General features: G+C 45.6%; 2 protein-coding genes and 1 long non-coding RNA gene across 7 annotated transcripts in view; 2 read left to right on the forward strand and 1 right to left on the reverse strand.

Moving 5' to 3' along the window:
* Positions 1 to 2,052, reverse strand: part of MCF2 (MCF.2 cell line derived transforming sequence) — a 73,590-nt gene extending 71,538 nt beyond the window's left edge. For 4 of the 5 annotated variants that reach the window (XR_014543602.1, XM_083595556.1, XM_083595554.1 and 1 more), the window contains exon 1: positions 1,547 to 2,052. Coding sequence is in view for 3 of the 5 variants with exons in the window: in XM_083595556.1 (XP_083451682.1) it covers positions 1,547 to 1,670 (124 nt within the window). In the remaining 2 variants the exon portion in view is untranslated. The remainder of the gene's footprint in view (positions 1 to 1,546) is intronic. The other variant, XR_014543603.1, reaches the window with a different exon arrangement.
* Positions 2,053 to 6,393: 4,341 nt separating this feature from the next.
* Positions 6,394 to 13,019, forward strand: LOC310754642 (centromere-associated protein E-like; the record flags this gene model as incomplete). Its single annotated transcript, XM_083596713.1, has 9 exons — positions 6,394 to 6,461; positions 9,199 to 9,293; positions 10,736 to 10,825; positions 10,906 to 11,024; positions 11,468 to 11,534; positions 11,778 to 11,833; positions 12,116 to 12,197; positions 12,300 to 12,367; positions 12,936 to 13,019. Exons 1-9 carry the CDS (start codon positions 6,409 to 6,411, stop codon positions 13,017 to 13,019), a joined length of 714 nt encoding a protein of 237 aa, XP_083452839.1. The 5' UTR covers positions 6,394 to 6,408.
* Positions 13,020 to 14,210: 1,191 nt separating this feature from the next.
* Positions 14,211 to 19,897, forward strand: LOC310754120. Its single transcript, XR_014543625.1, has 3 exons — positions 14,211 to 14,846; positions 15,960 to 16,048; positions 19,177 to 19,897. It is a non-coding gene; the product is annotated as an uncharacterized lncRNA (long non-coding RNA).
* Positions 19,898 to 22,329: the final 2,432 nt, after the last annotated feature.

Raw genomic sequence — 22,329 nt, forward strand, 5'->3', positions numbered from 1 at the left:
CCCACCGCAGAGCAAATGTTGGAATGACAAGGGAGTTGGGAACTATCAGCCTCTGGGCCAAATCCATTCATCTGCTGGTAGTGAAAGAGGGCTACTGAAGGATTTGGGGGCTGTGGGCCACTTTGGATGCAAGGCGTCCCTAGACCACCCATCCCTACCCAGTTCCCAGAATTATCTATCAGCAAAGGTAGTCACTGAATGAGTAGGATACACTACTTGCTTCAGGACTTTCAAATTCCTAAAATGCTACGATGTCATAGTGGGAGAAGAACATTGAGGATCACATTCCCTTTTTAGCAACTTTCAAAGGGCCACTTGCCAGCGCTGAGTGGAACCAGAAAAAAAGTGGGAAGGACAACAAATGTAAGTTTTACATTTGTACACATTATTATTATTATTATTATTATTATTATTATTATTATTATTACAGTGGTACCTCTGGTTACGTAATTAATTCGTTCCGGAGGTCCGTTTTTAACCTGAAACTGTTCTTAACCTGAAGCACCACTTTAGCTAATGGGGCCTCCCGCTGCTGCCGCGCGATTTCTGTTCTCATCCTGAAGCAAAGTTCTTAACCCAAGGTACTATTTCTGGAGTCTGTAACCTGAAGCGTATGTAACTTGAGGTACCACTGTATTACTACTACTACTACTACTACTACTATCCTTAGTAGAGTAGGCTAGTTTACACACCCACCCACCAGCAGCAGCAGCAGCATCTCCCCAGCATGTCCAGGTAGAGCTGGGAGAAAAACCTGTCTGAAATCCTGCTGCCAGTCAGTGTAGGCAATACTGAGCTAGATGGCCCAATGCTTCTGACTCAGTATGAGGAGTTTGCGTTCCTAGGTTCCAGTTCAAGGTCACATTCTAGCTAGAGAAGGTGCACAGAGCATGGCTATTAAAAAGGGTGGTCCAGGGAGAGTTAGAGGGCCAGTCTGAGTAGCTTTGGGGCCACATTTGGCTGCTAGGCCTAAAGTCCCTCATCCCTTTCTGTTCACAGCACTCTGCATCCATCATAATGGAAGCTGCTCCTCCCTCCGAGGCTCCAACACCTGTAGATTTTCCTTGTATGCACAGAAAGAAGCCCCACCAGTGAATACATAGCATTGCCAACTTCTCAGTTGCCCTCACCTGCTCTGCATGCACCAGCAAAAGGAAACCACGGTTATCTCCATGGAGCGAAGGGGCCTGAGTGAGGAAGGGCACCGGTGCACCTGCTGATTTTTGCAACTCGACCCTTCTTTAAGATGCAAGACAGGTCAGTTGGCAACCCTCATGCGTCCATCCCCCAAAATGTTATTATTAGCAGATTGAATGCTGTAGCGATGCAGCCCATCTTTGGGGGGGGAGAGGGGGTCCGTGAGAAGCCCCTCTGTAACTCCCCCACCCCCCCGTCGCGGGGTAACTTCTGTGCCTTGACGAGGGCGGGGGGGGGAGAGAGGGAGAGAGGGAGAAATGGAAGCGGGGCGGGCAGAGAGAGAACACCCGCCCCCGACCCTCGCTGCATTGCAGCTGCTGTTGCTGCCCGGCCAGAGGCGGCGACTTACCGGCGGCGGCCAAGGACTCGGCCCTGACTGCGGCTCGCAGGAGCCGGTAGTAGAGCTCCATCTCCGCCTCGGAGATCCGAGTCAGAGGCAGGCGCAGCTCCGGCGAAGAGCCGGACAGGGCCATGCCGGCTCGGCGGCTACTCCCGGCCGGAGGAGACGGAGGCTGCGCCCTCCATAGCCCGCCTCCGCCGAGGAGTTCTTCCCGGGGCGCTCCCGGCTCCAGCTCCCTCCTTCCCTTCCCGGCGATCGGGAGACAGGAAGAGCGCAGCGCCCCAGCTCGGCGCTCTCTTGCCTCGGCGGCCCGCGAAGTCTCTCCACGACGGCGAGGCGCAAGGACCTTCGCGCCCCGGAGAGGAGGGCGCACGGGCTGGGCGGAGCGCCTGGATGAGTTTCTGCCCGCCAGCTGCTTTGGGCACCCGTGCTTTGGGTCCGCCTCGCTCTGAGCTTCTTTTTCCCGAAGGCTTGTTTTATTTATTTAAATGCACTGCATCAACCCCCTGCCTTTTCCTCCAAGGAGTTCAATGTGGCGTGCATGGTCCGCCCTTCTTCATTTAGTATCGCCACAATAACCCTGTGAGCAGGGCTGGATTTAGGTTTGATGAGGCCCTAAGCCAGGGGTCAGCAAACTTTTTCAGCAGGGGGGTGGTCCACTGTCCCTCAGACCTTGTGGGGGGCTGGACTATATTTTTTTGGGGGGGGGAATGAACGAATTCCTATGCCCCACAAATATCCCAGAGATGCATTTTAAATAAAAGCACACATTCTTTCCATGTACAGTGGTACCTCGGGTTAAGTACTTAATTCGTTCCGGAGGTCCGTACTTAACCTGAAACTGTTCTTAACCTGAAGCACCATTTTAGGCTAATGGGGCCTCCTGCTGCTGCCGCACTGCCGGAACCCGATTTCTGTTCTCATCCTGAAGCAAAGTTCTTAACCTGAAGCACTATTTCTGGGTTAGTGGAGTCTGTAACCTGAAGCGTCTGTAACCCAAGGTACCACTGTAAAAACATTCTGATTCCCAGACGGTCCACGGGCCGGATTGAGAAGGTGATTGGGCCAATCCGGCCCCAGGCCTTAGTTTGCCTACCCATGCCCCTAAGCTACTGAAGGTAATGGGGCCCTTTATATGTCCAGCCGTCCTTTGTCAACAACAAATTGTCGCTGTTTTTTGTGTTGAATATATGCTTTATGGTAATCAGTGGACCAATAGGTAAAGGTAAAGGGACCCCTGACCATTAGGTCCAGTCGTGGCCGACTCTGGGGTTGCGGCGCTCATCTTGCTTTATTGGCCGAGGGAGCCGGCATACAGCTTCCAGGTCATGTGGCCAGCATGACTAAGCCGCTTCTGGCGAACCAGAGCAGCGCACGGAACGCCGTTTACCTTCCCACCGGAGCGGTACCTACCATATTTTTTGCTCTATAAGACTCACTTTTTCCCTCCTAAAAAGTAAGGGGAAATGTGTGTGCGTCTTATGGAGCGAATGCAGGCTGCGCAGCTATCTCAGAAGCCAGAACAGCAAGCGGGATTGCTGCTTTCACTGCGCAGCGATCCCTCTTGCTGTTCTGGCTTCTGAGATTCAGAATATTTTTTTTCTTATTTTCCTCCTCCAAAAACTAGGTGCGTCTTGTGGTCTGGTGCGTCTTATAGAGCGAAAAATACGGTATTTATCTACTTGTACTTTGACATGCTTTCGAACTGCTAGGTTGGCAGGAGCAGGGACCGAGCAACGGGAGCTCACCCCGTCGCGGGGATTCAAACTGCTGACCTTCTGAAGGCCAAACATATCCTGAAGATGTGGACGTTAACCTTGTTGGAGAACCCAAGCATTTTCATCAATATGTTAGACATAGTCAAAACCATGAACATGATAATCTGACACATCAGGATCTGTACCAAGTAATAATTAATGACCATGTCCAATCAGCATTCCCTAATGTTGAAGCAATTCTGAGAATGTTCCTTTGTATGATGATTGTAAATTGCCATGGAGAAAGATCCTTTTCTCAGTTGAAGAGGATAAAAAATGAATTTAGAACAATGTCTCAAGATAAATTATGTTACCTCAGCCTCACGTGCATAGAAAGTGACAAGCTACAGTTTATCATTTGATGATATCATCAGTGACTTTGCTTTGGTAAAGGCAAGGAAAATATTGTAATTTAGATCATGTTTGTGTACTGTTTGTATACACAGTATACAATGAATCATGATAAAATTATACAGCTGAATGGGTATTGGGTAGATGCATTAATATAATTAGTCCTGTTAAATTTTTTTTGATGTACAGGCATGTATAGTATTGGTATTATTTATGAATGTGACATATTACTAGAAATACCATCTTTTACACACTAAGTTTAACAGAGTACAAAGATCTGCTGTCCCAATGAACAGTGTGAATTACTGTGGTGATATTGATATTATATAAAAATGCATTGTATTAACTACAATTGCATTGTGCAGGTTATAACACTTAATTTCATATTAATAAAGCCATTTATAATTAAGTAGTTTCCATCATCTATTTACACCTCTTATTATTTCATGTTATAGCAAGTTTCTAGAGACTAGATTATGAGTCTTTTTAAATTGTGTTTCTAAAGGAACTTTTGTTATTGCCAAATGCCAATATGTTTGCATTACTAAGTTTGTTATGAATAAAAAATCATTTTAAGTTAGAGCTTAATAATTATTTCACTATTAATATACTACTTCTTAATTGTATTTCAGTTCAACAATTACTTTGATAAAATACATATTTTGTTATGTGCAAATGGCTTTAGACACCTATTGGTCCAACGGACGTGGGTGGCGCTGTGGGTTGAACCACAGAGCCTAGGACTTACTGAAGTAATTTTATAATGGGATCAAAATTAAGAAATTAGGTATTACATGAAATCAATCAGTAGGCATAAGACTCATACTCTTAGTCTATGCTGCCTGAGTCTACAAGCATTCTTTAATGTATAACAGATACCTACATTCAACTGTGCTGTGTGAAATAGAAACAATACATAACCGTACATAAAAACATTTTATCTACACAATTTTCCAGAATGCAGACTAGAAAAGAAGAAAGACAAAAGATTAAAGAAAGAAACAAGAAAAAGAATGAAGAGAAAAAGTACTTTTCATAATCAATTATTCCAAATTCATACTTCAAACAATATAATATTTAAATCCTAGTTAAAATATACCTTTACCTTTTTATGAATGAAAATATTAAATTAAAAGAATATGAAGAACTCAAAACAATGGGAATAAATTGGCTAGAGTATTTCCAACTTAAGGCTACATATGAGAAAGATATAAAAATTAGGGGATTTGGGAATAAAACATCAAAATTAGAAAGAGAGGTATTACAAAATAATCAAAAAACACATTTGAAACTGTATAGTTTAATAGACCAAGAAGTAAAAGGAGAGAATATGCTAAGGTGGGAATGGGATCTAGGATATACAATTGATATGGAAGATTGGAAAAGTTTTTTGGGGGGAAACATAAATTTTACAGCCTGCAATTCAATAAGAGAGAATTATATGAAGATGCACCACAGATGGTATATGGCACCAGACTGACTAGCAAAAATAAATAGATCGATTACTAATAAATGTTGGAGATGCAATAAGATGAAGGGCACTCTATACCATATGTGGTGGACATGTTCAGAGCTCAAAAGATTATGGGAAATGATCCATGAAGAAATTAAAAAATTAATAAAGGTTTCATATAACAAAAGGGCAGAAGCATACTTATTATGAATTTTGAGTAAGGATATCCCCAAAGATGAAATTAACATATTCCTATACGCAAAAACAGCAGTGAGAACGTTGGTGGCCAGTTACTGGAAAGGAAATAACATCCCAACAAAAAGGGAGTGGTAAAGTAAACTATGTGAGTATCTGGAGTTAGCAAAATTGACGGATATAATAAGGCATAAATCTAAAACTATGGTACAGAAACAATGGGAATGCTTAAATGGATATTTACACACGGATCAAACACAAAAGTTTGGTTGTGCTTAGACTAACCTTGTGAAAAATACAGAGAATACAAAGATTAGATGGGCTAGGTTTTATTTTTTTATTTTTTATCTTACGTATATTTTGGAAATGTACATCCAGGTGTTTTTTCCTTTAAATTTTTTTGGGGGCCCCAAAAGAGTGGGGCGCTGAGCTATAGCTTGTCTAGCTTATACGTAAATCCGGCACTGCTCTCAAACAAAAAGGGGTAAAGGAAGGAGGCTTCGCAGCTTCTTCCGCGAAGAACACCAGCGCTTTAAAGGGCACGCATTTAATCAACGCGCTCGCAAGGCTGAGAATCCGATGCAGCCAATCAGCAAGCGGCTTCCCTGCCTGGCCGACTCCACCGAAGAGAGACGACGGAGGGGAGGGGGGAAAGAACGAAGGGACCTTTTTAACCCTAGCACCACCACGGCCCTTGGGAAACAAGGCGAAGGGGGAAGCCAGGGGGGTATTCCTCCTTCCTTTTCACTCATTTCCCGAGAGATAAGAAGGAGGCTCGAATCCCTCGAAACTCCCTCTGGTCGTTTATACAAGATCGGGCGCTCTTTGTCTCATCTTCTCCCCCGTCCAGGAGCCTGAGATCGATTCGCCCGCCCCCCCATCCCCTTAGGCATTACTACGGTCCAACTTGTGGGCGGGGACTGCGCGCCTACGTCACCCGCGGACCAATAGAAAACGGCCCGGGGGGCGGGGGAAGCAGCGGCGTCTTTTGTGCTTCGGGAGATGTGCGAGGAAGGTGCGCTGTCTGCGTTCGGGTGCGCCCGCTCCCCGCCAGGTGAGCCTCTGGGGCTGGGAAAGGGGAGTTGTTCGCCAGAGGCGCAGGCGAATCCCCCCGCATGTTGCTCCGCAGTAACCCCCCCTCCGCTGTTTCTAAGTGGTCTACTCTGAAGTAAGCGCGGGACCTTAACAGGCTGGCACGCGAAGCCCCGAGAAGGAAGCCTGACTCGGGGACAGGGCGCACACCTTTTTCCTGCGACTCCGTCTATTTCTATTTGCTTTTAACTGCTTCACTCCCCCTCCCCCCTCCCCTCCCCGCCTCGACTGCGAGCTGCTTTAAATGCGCGTGGGTTAAAAGGAGGGGGGGGAAACTGGGCTTTTAAATTTCTGTAACCCCGGCTTGATGGTGAAGGGCGGGTTAATAGATTTGATGTTGAAAATACTTAATCATGAAAGTCTTTCCAGCCCTCCTTAAAGTGGTTAGAGCAGTGGTTCCCAACCTTTTTTTAAACCATGCTCCTAAAATACTAATGCCCACCCCCACCCCACCCCGTGACATATAATTCTTATTCAGTGACACACACACCCCCAATTCACGTGGAGGAAGCCTAAAAGGCCATTGACTGTGGATAACTCGTTCTCAAGTTGCCCCCCTGTGGGGCGTGTGCCCCCACGTTGGGAACCACGGGATTAGAGCATTGGACTAGGAGCTTGGGAGACCAGGGTGCAAATCCTTGCTTGGCCATGTACCGTATTTTTCGCTCCATAAGGCGCACCTGATGATAGGGCGCACCTAGTTTCTTGAGGGGGAATTCAAGGGAAAAAATATTATTTAAAGGGAGCGCTGAGCAGAGCCTGTATGCATCCCAGGCTCTGCTCAGCGCTCCCTTTCACAAGCCACGTGGAGTGTGTGTGTGGCTCTTGGGGGCTTTTCCCCGAGGAGGGAGAAGGGCAGTTCGTCAGTGATGGGCTGCCCTTCTCCCTCCTCGGGGAAAAGCCCCCAAGAGCCACACACACACTCCACGTGGCTCTGTAAAGGGAGCATGGCTATCCCTGGCTTTTGCAGGAGGTGGGGAAAGGGACAGAGCCGCTCTGTCCCTCCCCCCACCTCCCGCAGAAGCCAGGGATAGCTGTGTGAAGCCTCTGCAGGGCAGCGGGTTGAAGGCTCGCTGCTGCCTTGCGGAGGCTTCGCGGGCTACCCTAGAGCTGCTCAGGAGCTTATCGGGGCTGGTGGGGGAAGCCTGGGCTTCCCCCGCCAGCCCCGACAAGCTGTGGGAGTATTCCCCACCTCCCGCAAAAGCCCACAGGAGCTGCGCACCCTTTAAGGAGAGTGCGGCTCCTGCGGGCTTTTTTACAAGGTGGGAGAATGGACTGACGCAGCCAGTCAGTCCCTTCTCCCTCCTCAGGGAAAAGCCCCCAAGAGCGGTGTGCTCTTTAAAGAGTGCGTGGCTCCCCCACCTCCCGCAGAAGCCGCGCACTCTTTAAAGGGTGCGTGGCTCCTGTGGGCTTTTTTACAAGGTGAGAGAAGGGACTGATGCGGCCAGTCAGTCCCTTCTCCCTCCTGGGGAAAAGCCCGCAAGAGCCACGCGAAGCTTGTGTGGGGCTCTTGGGGGCTTTTCCCACCTGCCTCCCCCCTGCATTCGCTCCATAAGACGCACACACATTTTCCTTTGCTTTTTAGTAGGGAAAAAGTGCGTCTTATGGAGCAAAAAAATACGGTAGCTTGCTTGGGCTAGTCACTTGACTGACAGCCTAACTTACCTTGTGGGGTCCTTGTGAGGATGAAGTGAGGCAGGGGGGAGATGTGCAAGGCCACTTTAGCTCCTTGCAGAGGGTGGCATATAAGTTAAATAAGTAAGTAAAACTCAGCTGCTTGCAGCCATTCTCATTCTAGCCCCCAGTTACCTTTGGGTGGCTGACATGAGATGGACAGAAAGCTTCCTTTGTTCTCCACCTAAGGCCAGGAACCTTTTTCAGCCACTACAGAGAATGCCTTATTCACTGTAACTTCACTTCTTGGGGGGGGGCTATGGCTTTATCTGTGAGGCTAATGGCATCCGCAGCATCTTAAAGAGTGAGCTGTGTTTCCATAGCAACCACTAGGGTGATACTGCTCTCCAGGAAATGGTAGGCATTTCACCACCACCTTCCCTTGGTTGGAGGTAACATCAACTTGTAACTTCAACTTCGCATCCTGAAGCGAACATAACACACGTTTGCTCGGGTTGCGTTTCATCGCTTCTGCACATGCGCATGACATCATTTTGAGCATCCACGCATGTGCAAGCGGGCGAAACCCAAAAGTAACACATTCCATTACTTCCGGGTCGCCGCGGAGCGCAACCCGAAAACACTCAACCTGAAGCGTATTCATCCCGAGGTATGACTATATACAGTAAGTGTCAATAAAACCATATAACCTAAAAATGCTGTATGTCTTTTAGGTAGGCGTGTATAGGGTTGTGCTGTAAATGTGAGATGCACTTGTTTCAGAATGTGAAGATTATGTCTAAAATGCTCCAGAAGAGTATGTATACTTTAGAGCAGCCATACTTCTAAAAGGGCATTTAATCAAATAGGAGCTGGATTTAAAAAGTTGTTCTCAGAGGGACAAAGCAAACGCATACTCACAGGTGCTTCATTCCTAGAACTGGTTCCACAACCCTTAAATTTGGATACAAATATGTGCTTACAATGCGCTTTACACATGCTCTGCACAGCAAGTTATTAAATATAACTTGCACATTGTCATAATGTTAAGTCAACAGCTGCAAACATCTTTAAATATACTCTCAGGACCAGACAATTAGATTAGTGTGGGTATAAGTATTTCTTTAACACCAGAGTATAATTTCTCTATACTCTAACAGTGTATAGAGTGAATCTCTAACAGTGTTTTGTTCCTTAAGCGACAATGCAGACCTTGCGGAGGAAGAGAGTATTGTCTGGAAAACTGAAGAATGCACCATATCTCAGCTTGATGGGACCAAATCTTTTACCTTTGGTAAGCACTTGATAAACACTGAAGTACTTTGTAAACCCTCTCAGGGTTTGTTGGTTTGTTTGTTTACAATCAAGACATGTATAAATTTTATTAAATGCCTTATTTTTCACTCTGTAAGACGCACTTTTCCCCTCCTAAAAAGTAAGGGGGAAAGTAAGGCTGCCCTTCGCCCTCCTCAGGGAAAAGCCCCCAAGAGCCGCACACACACTCCTCACACTCTTCAAAGGGAGCGCAGCTCTTAGGGGAGCTTTAGCCGCATGCAGCCTCTCCCGGGCAGGGGATGAAGCTGGGAGAGGTTGCGCATGACCAAGAAAGAAGCCAGGACAGCCAGCGGGATCGCAGCGCTCCCTCTAGCTGTTCTAGCTTCTGGCTTAGCCGTGCGAAGCCTCCGCAGGGCAGCCGTGAGCCTTCATCCCGCTGCCCTGCGGAAGCTTAGTGCGGCTATCCCTGGCTTTTGCGGGAGGTGGGGGAAGGGACAGAGCCGCGTGCTCTGTCCCTTCCCAATGAGGAGATTTCACCCCTCCCATATCCAAGAATCTGCTGGTGTTCTCTGCTGATTCTCGAGAGAGGAGGGGGCGGTTTCTGCTCTCTACTTATTCCGCTCCAGCCTCACATCAAAGAGAGAGAGAGACTGACTGTTAGAGAGAAATCATGTGTATAGATAAGGTTGCTGCTAAGAGCAGCTGCAGACACTCAGTGCAGTTCAGCATTTTCATTTAGACCTCATTTAGCTCTGTACATAGTTGTGCATTATAGTTGTAGATAGAATAAAAGAAGATATTCTACAGAGCTGCTCTCCGAGTCATTTATGCTCTGCTATACTCTGCTGTGCGATGACTGTCTTCTTGTTGGAGTGAATCCGGTGCTCACAACTCTAAGCTGTGAGTCCACAGCACTTTGACCTGTTCCTGTGCAGAAGGTGGTCTCTGGAAGTGCTACCCAGCTCGCCTAGCCCAGTCGGGGCTGAAGTGTGTGAGTCCAGTTGGTGGCACTGGCTCAAGGGCGATGCTGACACCCCCACCTCCCGCTAAAGCCCCCAAGAGCCGTGCAGAGTGGGTGTGTGGCTCTTGGGGGGCTTTTCTCCAAGTGACGGGCTGCGCTTCTCCCTCCTCGGGGAAAAGCCTGCACACACGCTCCGTGTGGCTCGTGAAAGGGAGCGCCAGCAGAGCCTGGGATGCATACAGGCTCTGCTCAGCGCTCCCTTTAAATAATTTTTTTTTCTTGGATTCCCCCTCTAAAAACTAGCCGCGCCTTATGGTCAGGTGCATCTTATGGAGTGAAAAATACGGTACATAATATTGGTATACCATAAAAACATGCAAACAACTTTTTGAAAGCAGCCAGGTGTGCTTCTTTCAGTCTAGCTTACAAGTTGGCAATTTGACAAATCCTGAAGATGGTGTTTGATTTCTGTGAACTGAACCATTTTTCTTTTTTTTAAGATCAGGTGTTTCATTCTTCAGATAATACCGAAGAAGTCTACAAAGGGGTGGCTGCTTCAGTTATCAAGTCGGCTGTTCGGGGATATAATGGTACATTAAACATCAACACATTTGAATGCTTGCACTGTATGTGGGTAGTAGTCCGAGCTAACCATTGCTTTTCCTTTTAGGAACTATTTTTGCCTATGGCCAAACTGCTTCGGGGAAAACTTACACAATGTTGGGCACCAAAGATTGCCCAGGAATCTTACCAATGAGCATCAATGATGTTTTCAATAGCATCTGTGGAGTAAGTTTTTCTACTAACTGAACTTTGTTTCAGATACATTAGTGCTGCAAAGCTGCATATTGAACCTGCTTTGATGATTTCTTATCTCCACTTAGGAGAAAAGGCTGTGCAGCCACTATACAGCAGTTTCCATTTCCCACATAATAATCTTGTTGGCCAATAAGTATTGTGAGTGGAACCAATATCAGGGATGGGAAACTCTGTTGCTCTTCAGATGTTGTTGGAGTCTGATCCCATCACATCCATCAGCTATGCTAGCTGGAGCTGATAGGAGCTGCAGTGCAGCATCATTTGGAGGTCCATAGTTCCCCATCTATAGTATAGTTCATAAGGCAGTGGGAATGTTTTAGTGATGGCATTGGATGGGGGTGGGCAGGGAGCCGTGTTACATTAGTTCTCCATAATTAGGGATGCTGATGCATGCATGCTCTTTACTTTTTCAGATTCCTGACAGGGAGTTCCTACTCCGTGTATCATACATGGAAATCCACAGTAATACAGTTGAGGACCTACAGTGGTACCTCACAAGATGAATGCCTCGGAAGACGAAAAACTTGCAAGACAAAAGAGTTTTTCGTTTTTTGAGTTGCTTCGCAAGACGATTTTCCCTATGGTCTTGCGAGTTTGTTTCCTGTTTTCTTAAAGCCGCTTGAAGAGGTGCAGTTGCGACGGACCGTGCTTCGCAAGACGAAAAACCGCGCAAGACGAAAAGACTCGCGGAACGAATTAATTTTGTCTTGCGAGGCACCACTGTACTGTGCAGCAGTATATGGCAAAAGAAACCCTTGGTTGTTCGTGAAGACATCAGTGTAAGTAACCATTGTTACCTTTCCAAGTCAGTGCCAAAGCTCCCACACGGCCTTGTAACAGGAAAAGTAAAATTCTGGAAGTCAGCATGTTGTTGACAATTGCCTACTTAGACTTTGCCCATTTTGCTTCTGAAATGATTAAAATCTTTTTATTAAAGTTGACCTAAAGTTAGCTAACTGCCTAATAGCTTTGCATTGCACATATAAAAAGAGGTAACACCTAGAATCAATACAGGGAGCTGTGGGGTGTTATGTGATTTTTTTAAAAAAAATCTCTTGTAGGGGTATGTTTTTGTTGGAGGTCTGACTGAAGAGGTGGTGGTTTCTCCAGAGGAAGTTTTGAGCTGGCTCCAGAAAGGTGAAAGTAAGACTTAATATTTGGTATGACTTAAACACATATAGAGCTTCCTGTCCAGCTCTGATACTTCAAAATCCATCAACTTTCTCTGTGTTTTGTTTTGAATAGAAAACAGGCACTATAGTGCGACGGAAATGAATGAAAGAAGTAACCAGTCACATGCAATCTTCCGAATGGTAAGTGATCATGAATTTTATTTTACTGATTTATTTTAGTTCAGAGATCGGAAACCTCTGGCCCTCTTTGATGTTCCCGGACTCCAAAGTCCCATCAGTCCTGACTGTTGGCCATACTGATGGGAGATGGAGTCCAACAACATCCAGAGGGGGGCACCAGGTTCCCTATTCCTGGTTAGTACCTGGCTATGATAGGAAGAGATTTGTTGTTGTTGTTGTTGTTATATTATACATTTCTACCACTGGGTGATTTACAATATAAAAACACAAAAATATGTGCCATAATAATAAACAAAAACAATGAAACACACACACAGATTTAAAAGGCCATAGATCGTTTAATTAGCCAAAGAGGAATATTTTTGCCTGGCACCTAAAATATGTAACAAAATCACCAGACAAGCCTTCTTAAGCTTTCTACAAGATATGCCAGTTTTAGGTTCTGTTGGTCGAGGGTAGGTGTGCTACAGTACACAGACCCACACATGACAAACTGGTATTAGTTGGTCTGTAATCTGTGGTGGTATAGTAAAACAAGTTCACAACTTTGCTTACTTTTTTTTTTTAGATCATTGAAAGCAAAGAGATGACGGATATCTCAAGCTGCGATAGCCCTGTAATGGTATCTCACTTGGTGAGTTCTTTGAAATAGAGAACTGAGGTTTGTAAATGGGGGTTGGTAGAAAAAAACTACTATTGAAGGATGCTGCAGCTTGTGTGCGTTATGGGAACGTGAGAGGAGCCCTGCTGAATCAGACCAATGGCCTGTTTATTCTAGCATCCTGTTCTCACAGTGGTGAACCAGGTGCCTGAGACCCAAGCAGTTTCTCTACTTGTGATTCACAGCAGCTGGTAGTGGAGGTGGAACTTAGCCATCATAGCTAGTAGTCCTTGATAGTCCTTGTACTCCATAGATTTGTCTGATCCTCTTTTAAAGGCTTCCAAGTTGGTGGACATTACTACGTATTGGGTGAGTGAAGTTCTTTCTCTTTTGTCTGTCCTGAATCTTAGCTTTGTTGGGTGGCCCTGAGTTCAAGTATTATATGAGAGAGAGAAAAATTGAGAGAAACTTAGCCCTGTCTGCCTTCTTGTTACATGCATAATCTTATACACCTCTGTCGGGTCCCTCCTTAAACTTGCCTTTCCTCTGAAAGCCCCAAATGCTTTGACATTTGGAGGAAAGAAGTTTGTGTGCCATATGACCCACTCTGCCCCCTAAGCTAGGCTGCTGCCCTGAGATGAAGTAGAAGATGTTATTTTGCCACCAATCTGGTCTACTTTGCTATACATAAAGAGGTGGGGAGGGGAGGGGTTCCATCTTTTGCTTTGGCTCAGGCAGCAAAATATATTGGGCTAGCCTCGTGTGCTTTCTGTCTGAGATCTGGCCGGCAGAGTCAAATATATATTGGGATTGTGGAAGGCTAATGAACTTCTGAAGTGTTTAATAGGGCTGTTTCTGCCTGGGAAATAGCAGCAGAAATTCATTTGCTCTTGGTTTCAAGTCTGTTTGGCACAGCATTCCTAATGCTTATTCAAATCAAGTTCCATTGACATTGCTGGAACATACTGAAGAGGTGTAGACTAAACAACTCCATATTATTATTGCATTAATATCCCACCTTTCCTCCAAGAAGCTAAGGTGGCCTGCTTGATTTTGTTCCCCTTCATTTTATGCTTACATCAACCTTACAAGGTAGGTTAGGTTGAGAGACCAAGGTGACCCAGGGAGCTTTGTGGCTGTGTGGTGATTTGAACCCTCGCCTCCTAGGTCCTAGCCACACACTCACCACTATGCCACATTGGGTCCTTGGACTATAGTAGAAATTCAGTGGTCAATTGCAGAGCGGGAGGGTGAATGGAGCCTGCTGCTCTCCAGTCCAGCCCCCATCACCTAGGGCCCTCCACAACTTGGCAGCTCGTGGAGGGCGGCATGAGAAGGCTGCCATGTGCCCTTCGGTCCCAGCCTTACCCCTGAGGGCTGGGATTGAAGGGCATGTGGCAGTTGTGTCCTTCTCATGTCGCTCTCCCCGGCTCCCAGCCTCGCAAAATAAGGCTTTGTGTTGAATTCTGAAGCTATTACTTGCCACCCGACTAGTGAGACACAGCGAGTTCAAGTTGCTTATGGTGCTTGCAAACATGTTTTAGGAAAGTTCCCCCTCTCCTTTTGCAACTTTTTTGCAAATGCTTATGGTAGAATTTACAAATAGCTTCAACTGAATTTGTCATCACTAGGCCATGTACAAATTCCAAGACATCAGCAAATGGGATTGTGCTTTTAAAAATATCAAACTTCCTTTAATTCTCCTACATGCCTTGATTTTTATTTTTATTTTATGTTTTAAGTTTCCAAGGACAAGGAAGAGGAGAGCGACCTGGTCTGCAGGAACAACATCCCAGGAAGCAGGGGAATGTCTCCTGGGAAGCTTTTTCCAAAAAGCCAAACAGTTTAAAAAGCCTTGTCTAGCAGAGATGAAAGCATGTAAGTTTGTTATGTGTGGAAACTATTTTTTAAAGGTGCCATATAAAATATGGGCTGAAGAACTGTAGGTTGGGATAAGTTAGAACTTAGATAATACATTGTTTAAACCAATATCCACAGTGAGCTGCAAATAGTTAAACTCTTGCACCCATTTTGAGGGCTGTGCTTAAGCTGCATATGTTAATTATACTGAATGTTATTGCCACATCTGAAGTTTTCAGAGAAGGGCAAGAGGGCTCTTGGCATAACTTAGCCTGCTCCATTTATCTCCTGCTTGCTCCAGAGGTCGGATTCTGACATTGATCTTTAGGCGCTAGGGAGAACTGGCTTCCTTGCAAATGCTAGCAAAGGCTAATGTAGCCAACTCTCTCGCTGCTTGCATTTGGCTGCTCGTGTGTTCTTTCTCCCATGGCAGGGGAGAATTAAACCCACTGGGCCCCAAGGTAGTCAAAGCTCAGTTCCTTTCACTGCACCTTTCTGCATTTGTCTCAAGAACTTAGAGTCACAGAATTGTAGCATGGGAAGGGATCCCAAGCGTCATCTTTTCCAACTCCCTGCAATGCAGGAATCTCAGCCAAGGCATCCATGACAGATGGTCATCCAAGCTCTGCTTAGATACCTCCAAGGAGAGTCCACAGTTTCCCACGAGAGTCCGTTCCACTGTTGAACAGCTCCTGCTGTCATGAAAGCTCTTCCTGATTGTTTAGTCAGAATCTCCTTTCTTGTAAGTTGAAGCCATGGGTTCAAGTCCAACTTCAAGAGCAGGAGTAAACAAACTTGCTCTATCTTCCATATGACAGCCCTTGAGACATATGGAGATGGCTATCATATCTCCTCTCAGTCTCCTATTTTCCAGGCTAAACATCCCCAGCTCCTTCAGCCTTTCCTCGTAAGCCTTGGTTTCCAGACCCTTGGTCTTCTTAGCTGCCCTCATTTGCACGCGTTCCAGTTTGTCAATATCTTTCTTAAATTGTGGTGCCCTGAACTGGACACAGTGTTCCAATATTGGACTGACCAAGGCAGAATAGAGTGGTACTGTTACTTCCCTTATCTGCATCTTAAGTATACACGCTTTTATTGGTTAAATTTTTGGCAAAATGGGTTGTCTTTCAGCTGTATCCTCGGAATGTGACGATCAAGGGATGACAGCCAGTGTTGCAATTCCTGAAGAGGAACGGACTCCAGGGTCTGAGGTTGGTTTGGTAAGCAGTATATGTGTGTATGGAAACTAGCCTGCTTCACCAAAGGTAAAATTTACGTTCAATTTTTCTCGTACCCCTCGTGGATATGGCCCCAGAAGGTTGCCGAGAAATGAATGTCACCCTTGGAATGGAAAAGGTTCCCACTCCTCTTTCAAGGACAAAGCTGGGAGTGGGGATTATGCCCTCTGCAGGCTTCCTCCCCCTTTCTTTATTGCAACAACAATTTCTTAATTACCCCCTACTAACTATATTGGACGCGGGTGGCGCTGTGGGTTAAACCACTGAGACTAGGACTTGCCGATCAGAAGGTCGGCGTTTCAAATCCCTGCGACAGGGTGAGCTCCCATTGCTCTGTCCCTGATCCTGCCAACCTAGCAGTTCAAAAGCCCATCAAAGTGCAAGTAGATAAATAGGTACCGCTCTGGCGGGAAGGTAAACGGCGTTTCCGTGCACTGCTCTTGTTCGCCAGAAGCGGCTTAGTCATGCTGGCCACATGACCCGGAAGCTGTACGCTGGCTCCCTCGGCCAGTAAAGCGAGATGAGTGCCGCAACCCCAGAGTCGGTCATGACTGGACCTAATGGTCAGGGGTCCATTTACCTTTACCTAACTATATCAGATCGACATGACTTCTTTTACATTTGGTTGGATGGGGTGGAACTGAGGGAGCAGAGTTTAGGGGAGAGAAATTGTGAGGTTTGGAAAGCTCACCTCTCCTTTTCAGGGGTTTTTTGCAAGCCTCCAAAACTTGGCAGCGTTGCCAGCATGTAGCTGGAACTTAACATATAAACGATGTCTAGCTCTCAATATGGCTTTGGCAACAACACTTTTGAGCTACCAATATATTGCTGAAGGAACAAGCAAGGGCTTTCAGTATTAAGGTTTTATGGCAGAAAACGTCTAGTAAAATGGCAGGTTCCGGTGATATCGGAGCTCAAAGTTGCATAAGATTGTAAAAGTAAGTGCTGACACTGTAAATTGGGTTCAAACAGACTGGTAGCCAGTACCTTTCCTTCAGGAAAGATGAAGTGTGTTCCCTTCACCTGTATTTATGAAGTGCCTAATTTTTTCAGTTTTCCAAAGCAGCCCCAGGTACGACACACCGCAGTAGTCTAGTCAGGAAGTGGTGATGGCATGGATCACAGTGGCCATTGGGGGGCAGGGATGCAGAGTTGATGGACCCACCTTAGCTGGTGAAAAGCGCTGCATCTCACATCCCCAGCAACAAAACTGGGTCTAAGACAATTGTCTTGAGACCCTGCTCTGTTTCTTCCACTGTTTGCAGTATGGCCTATGAACGCAAAGGACATGGTCTTCCCTATGGTAGTGCCAAAAGAATTTCACTTGACCCCATCTCCTTTCAATGTGCAGCCAAGGCTTCTCTCCTATTTCATCAGGCTTGTTCAGATTTTGTTAGACTACCTTTACTCCACCCTTTTCAGTCTGAGACCCTTCAAGATAATTTAGCAACATGAGATTAAAACAAATGCTAATCCTGTAACTGGGACGTGGGTGGTGCTGTGGTCTAAACCACTGAGCCTCTTGGGCTTGCTGATTGGAAGGTCATAAGTTCAAATCCCCATGACGGGGTGAGTTCCTGTTGCTCAGTCCCAGCTCCTGCCAACCTAGCAGTTCAAAAGCACGCCAAAAAGTGCAAGTAAATAAATAGGTACTGCTCTGGCGGGAAGGTAAATGGTGTTTCCATGTGCTGCTCTGGTTTCGGTGTTCCGTTGCAGCAGAAGCAGCTTAGTCATGCTTGCCACATGACCCAGAGAAACTGCAGACAAACGCCGGCTCCCTCAGCCTGTAAAGCAAGATGAGCACCGCAACCCCAGAGTCGTCTGCAATTGGACTTAACTGTCAGGGGTCCTTTACCTTTACCTTTAATCCTGTAACTGCAAAAAAGTAAGCAAAACTGCACTTGTTTTTGTACTTATACTGTGGTATGTAGGCTGTGCTATGAGAGGAGTGAAGTACGCACCATCTTGCATTAACAGTAAAGCATGGTTTGCTGTGACATGTGAAAACAGCCACTTTCCTGAGTTGCGGCATGGAAGAATTGCCACGATTGGATTTGAATTTATTTAAATCAGTTAGCCCCCAACTAATGCATGCTAGAAAAAGAGTGGACCTTCTGAAAAACACTTTTCAGTGTATATTAGCAGTGTGTTCTGCCCTTTTGGAGGGTTGAAAAGCCCTCTGTTAGTGATGTGACGTTAAGACTTTATTTCCCAGGGCTTCTCACCACTGTAAGCAATGGATGCTTGCAGAATTTTCTGGTATATGTTCTACAGTAAGAACTTAGCTCCACTGTGGTTTGGAGGGGAGCTGAATGCAGGGCCTGCTTGCTTTTGTGGTGCGTGACTTGCAGGTAAAGCAGTCACCTGGTCATTGTTGTGTCTTGCTTGTTGTCGGCATCAGTCAGTCCTGAGAGGTAATGGAGTACGCCTCCAGGAGTGAAGTTAATCACACTGTTGACAGCATTGAAGTGACCTCCCTGGGAGCAAGCCTGGGCAGTGTGTATGGAGGTCCGGGGCTACCCAGAAGACAAGACCGCCGCCCCCCCTTGACCTCACTGATGTGGTCCAAAGAGAAGCAGAGCAATACGTTTAGCAGCAACATGGCAGCAGGTGTTGCCAGAAGGAGGCATGCAAGGCACCATCCAGCCATCTTAGGGACTCCACTCCAGTTAGTGTAGGGTTTACTCCTTAAGCCTTTTCTTCTCCCAAAGATATTCTGCAAGGCAGTTGTGTATTACAGCTGAACATTTTAGTGTCATGTCAAGCCATAACCCAAGGTTTACTGTACACAAACAAACTGGAGATTGGAGTGAAATAAACCATGATTGGTACACCAAGAAGAAACCTTGGCTTATCATCATGGTTTATTTTTCCTTACTCCAGCACTAGCCGCGAGGAGCAAAGACGTAATTTGCTCATCTACAGTAAGTCATGACTTACAGTGATGTGCACAGATGGTCAGACACAAGTTGCAGTCTGTCTTTGAGAAAAACTGATATATACATGGTGTGCTAAAGTTTCTTATAACATTTTTGGGATAAAGTTAGAATATTGACACTTGCATGGCTAGAGCACATCACTGACATCTTGCCCATTTTCCTTTTCTTAAGAAGCCACCTAGCAAGATCCAAGAGCTGCAAATAGGAGACACAGAAGAGGATAGACCTTGTATGAAAGAACAACTCAGCAAAACACTAGAGAAGTTGAATGAAATGGAACAACTGAGGGAGAAATTAAAAGCCAGTAAGTAGAATTGAAGCGGAGTTAATGGACATGCTGACAATAACTCAGAAACTTCATGAGCAGGAAGAAGCAATGACAGACTTAATCCAGGAGCGAGATTACCTGAAGGACAAATTGAATTCTCTCCAAGTGGAGAGGGATCTCATCAGTAAAGAGATGCAAGAAGCGAAATCAGTGGTAAAACATTATTAGTTTTTACTAAGATCCCTTTTCCTTTCTTTTTTACTATTTACAGTTTATTGATTTTTGTAAAATTGCAAAAGTGCATCTGCCAACCAACCTTTCCTTCCCAATGTCTTTTTAATAGCTTGCACTTTCATATTTGTGCTGGTCTTTTAATGGAAGGGGAAAGTAAGCCAGAAACCTTTACCAGTTGGATATTCTAACATCACAAGTTACAGTTCTAGGAATGGAGAGCAGATTTTCATAGACCAAATAATGCGCACAGACTGGGGGAATGTTGTGCATGCCCGTGTGAGACCAGGAGCCTGTTCAGGCAAAGTAACAGCTGGCAGAGTGGAAATGGAGCTGGTGGTCTAAAGCTGGCCTTAAATCTTGGAACAGGAGGATTTGTAAGCCATTGAGGGAAGGCTTTAAATTTTTTTGTGGGGCACTGCTTCACAGCCAAAGTCTGCAAAATCTTACGAGATATAAATCCATGTGCTAGGTCATTTTCACAAGGTCAGTGAAGCCCTTCAGAAGTCAGGTGTGTTACTGAGTTCTTGTGCAAGTTTGTACAGTTTTCTGTATTTTTAAAGGAAAATTAGAGAAGATTTTGATGAGCTTGAGAAATAGGCAAAAGCCAACTTGCCAAATGTCAATTATAAAACAAGGAGACAAAGAGTGAGGGTACGGCAAAGAAATGACAGAAGTGCACCTGATGCCTTAGATGCACTTTCTTCAAGAGATAAGTTTAGGATAAAATCCTTTATTCCTATATTCCTTTATTAGATGCACTTGAAGCCAATTTAAAAAGAGGTACTGTGTTGCAGAATTGTTTTCCATTCTTGCTATCCTGATAGCATCTAAGCAAGAAATTCAGCAAGGTGTAGAACTGTTGATGGAATATCTACCCAGAAGATATTGACCTGAAACTTCTTGATGAACTTTTGCACTTTCACCTTTATGCGAGACAAAGCCATAGGCAATGCACAGCCACTGGCTTTAAACCGGAATGCAGTTCCTGTTCATGCATAATGCTGGAGACACACATGCCAGAGAACCCCTCTTTGCATCAGGCTTGGGGACAGGTTGGTGTTAGGGAGAGGACATGCTAGAGAGGATCTTTCATAGGCTTGGATCTTCAGGGGAGGCCTGCAAGACGTCTCCAGTCTGATTTGGCCCTTATGCAGCCGAAAGCTGCATAGCGCTGTGAGTGTATGGCTTTTCCTTTAGTGTAAGGGGCTAACCGCGCATCAGAGCCACCTTGCCATAGAAGCCAACTCCTACGGACCAATGAGAGATCTCCCCTCCCAATAAAATATATGAGGGGGGCAGCCCCCCCCCCAGTTGATGGGCATTACCATTCAAATTGTGTGTGTGCTGTGTCATGTGATTATGTGGGACAGGGCTTACCTGCTGCCACCCCCATTTTATTCAAATTGGCACCCCTTGTGCCAGCTCTCAAACAAAGCGCCTCTAGAAACGCAAGGTGCACTTCTTAGGTAGATACTTTGTCCACTTAGCTCAGGACAGTCTGTACTAACAGGATTGTTAAAAGCTGCTTTAGGCCGAGTCAGATCTCTGGCCCACCTAGGTCAGCCCTACCTGGAGATCCAGGAAACCGAACCTGTGACGCACCAGCATGCACCCCTTAAATGATAATTTTAGACTCTAGTCTTCACAATGCTGAAAAGGAGAAATATTTAAGTAATCTAAGAAGCTGCCTTATGCAGAGCCAGATCATGGGACAATCTAGCTCAGTACAGTGGTGGATCTTGGGGTCAGCAGCGCCCTGTGGGCTGCCAAAATTCAGCTCCCTCCACTTCTTGCCTTCCACTTTATGTACATCATATTCAGGACTTTAAATTGTGCTTTTATATCAAATTTCCTTTTCTGCGTATAATGTAATGTTTTACTGTAGCTATGGCCATTGGTTAATGCGAATAAAGTTTTTTTTAATAATCTCTCTTTCTATGTACATCATATATGCAGCATCCTTGAGGCTTCGCACCCAGTAAGACCGAACCAGTTGCGCTCCCCTAAATCTGCATCTGCTCAGAACTGTCTATGACTGTCAGAGGCTCTCGAGGGTTCCAGGCAGGGTGACTGTCCCAGACCTACCTGGAGATGCCAAGGGTTGAACCTTGGTGCCCTTCTGGATGCAGAGAGGATGCTCTGCCACTGAGTTGCAGCCTTTCCCCAAGGTCTAACCTGGATTGAGCTCCTTGCATCCAAAAGGATGTGCTCTAACCACTGAGCTCTGGTCCTCCTTCCACTTTTAACATTATCTGCAACCAAATAACTTCACTTCAGCAGTGTAGGGAGATTCACCTGCAGGATTTCTGCCTGGCACTCTCAGCTGTTATAGAAGCCCAGAACTACTACCAGTAAAGGGAGGACAGCTTATGGCAGTGAGCACCATCTGTTCATGGCATACTGGACGTTCCTTGTGTGAGTCCAACGAAAGAAAGAATGTCCTAAAACACACTTCTCCTTTTTTTAAAAAACAAAGCACTTTCACATTGCCACTCCGTAACCTCAGAAGCATGTTTAGCAGCATACCAAAATAATGAAGGATAATGTATTTTAAATATTGTTGTTGGGTTTTTTTTTAAGTACCAACTATCCCTGCTTTTAACAGTGCAGCCCTACGCATGTTTAGTGATAAAAGGAAGTAGGACAGCCAGATGAATCACTGCACTGCTTTTCAATTAGGTATGCGCACGTTGAGTGTGGTGGCAGCAGCTGGGAATGTTAACTCTATATAGCAGCTTTGTTCCAAGTTCTATGTAAGCTGTCATTTCACATCAAAAAAGTTTGTAGGGGGAAAAGCACTTATGTCCTGCGTGGGCTGTATA

This window comes from Podarcis filfolensis (genome assembly GCF_964270895.1).
Source record: "Podarcis filfolensis genome assembly, chromosome: Z".
Classification (NCBI taxonomy): domain Eukaryota; kingdom Metazoa; phylum Chordata; class Lepidosauria; order Squamata; family Lacertidae; genus Podarcis; species Podarcis filfolensis.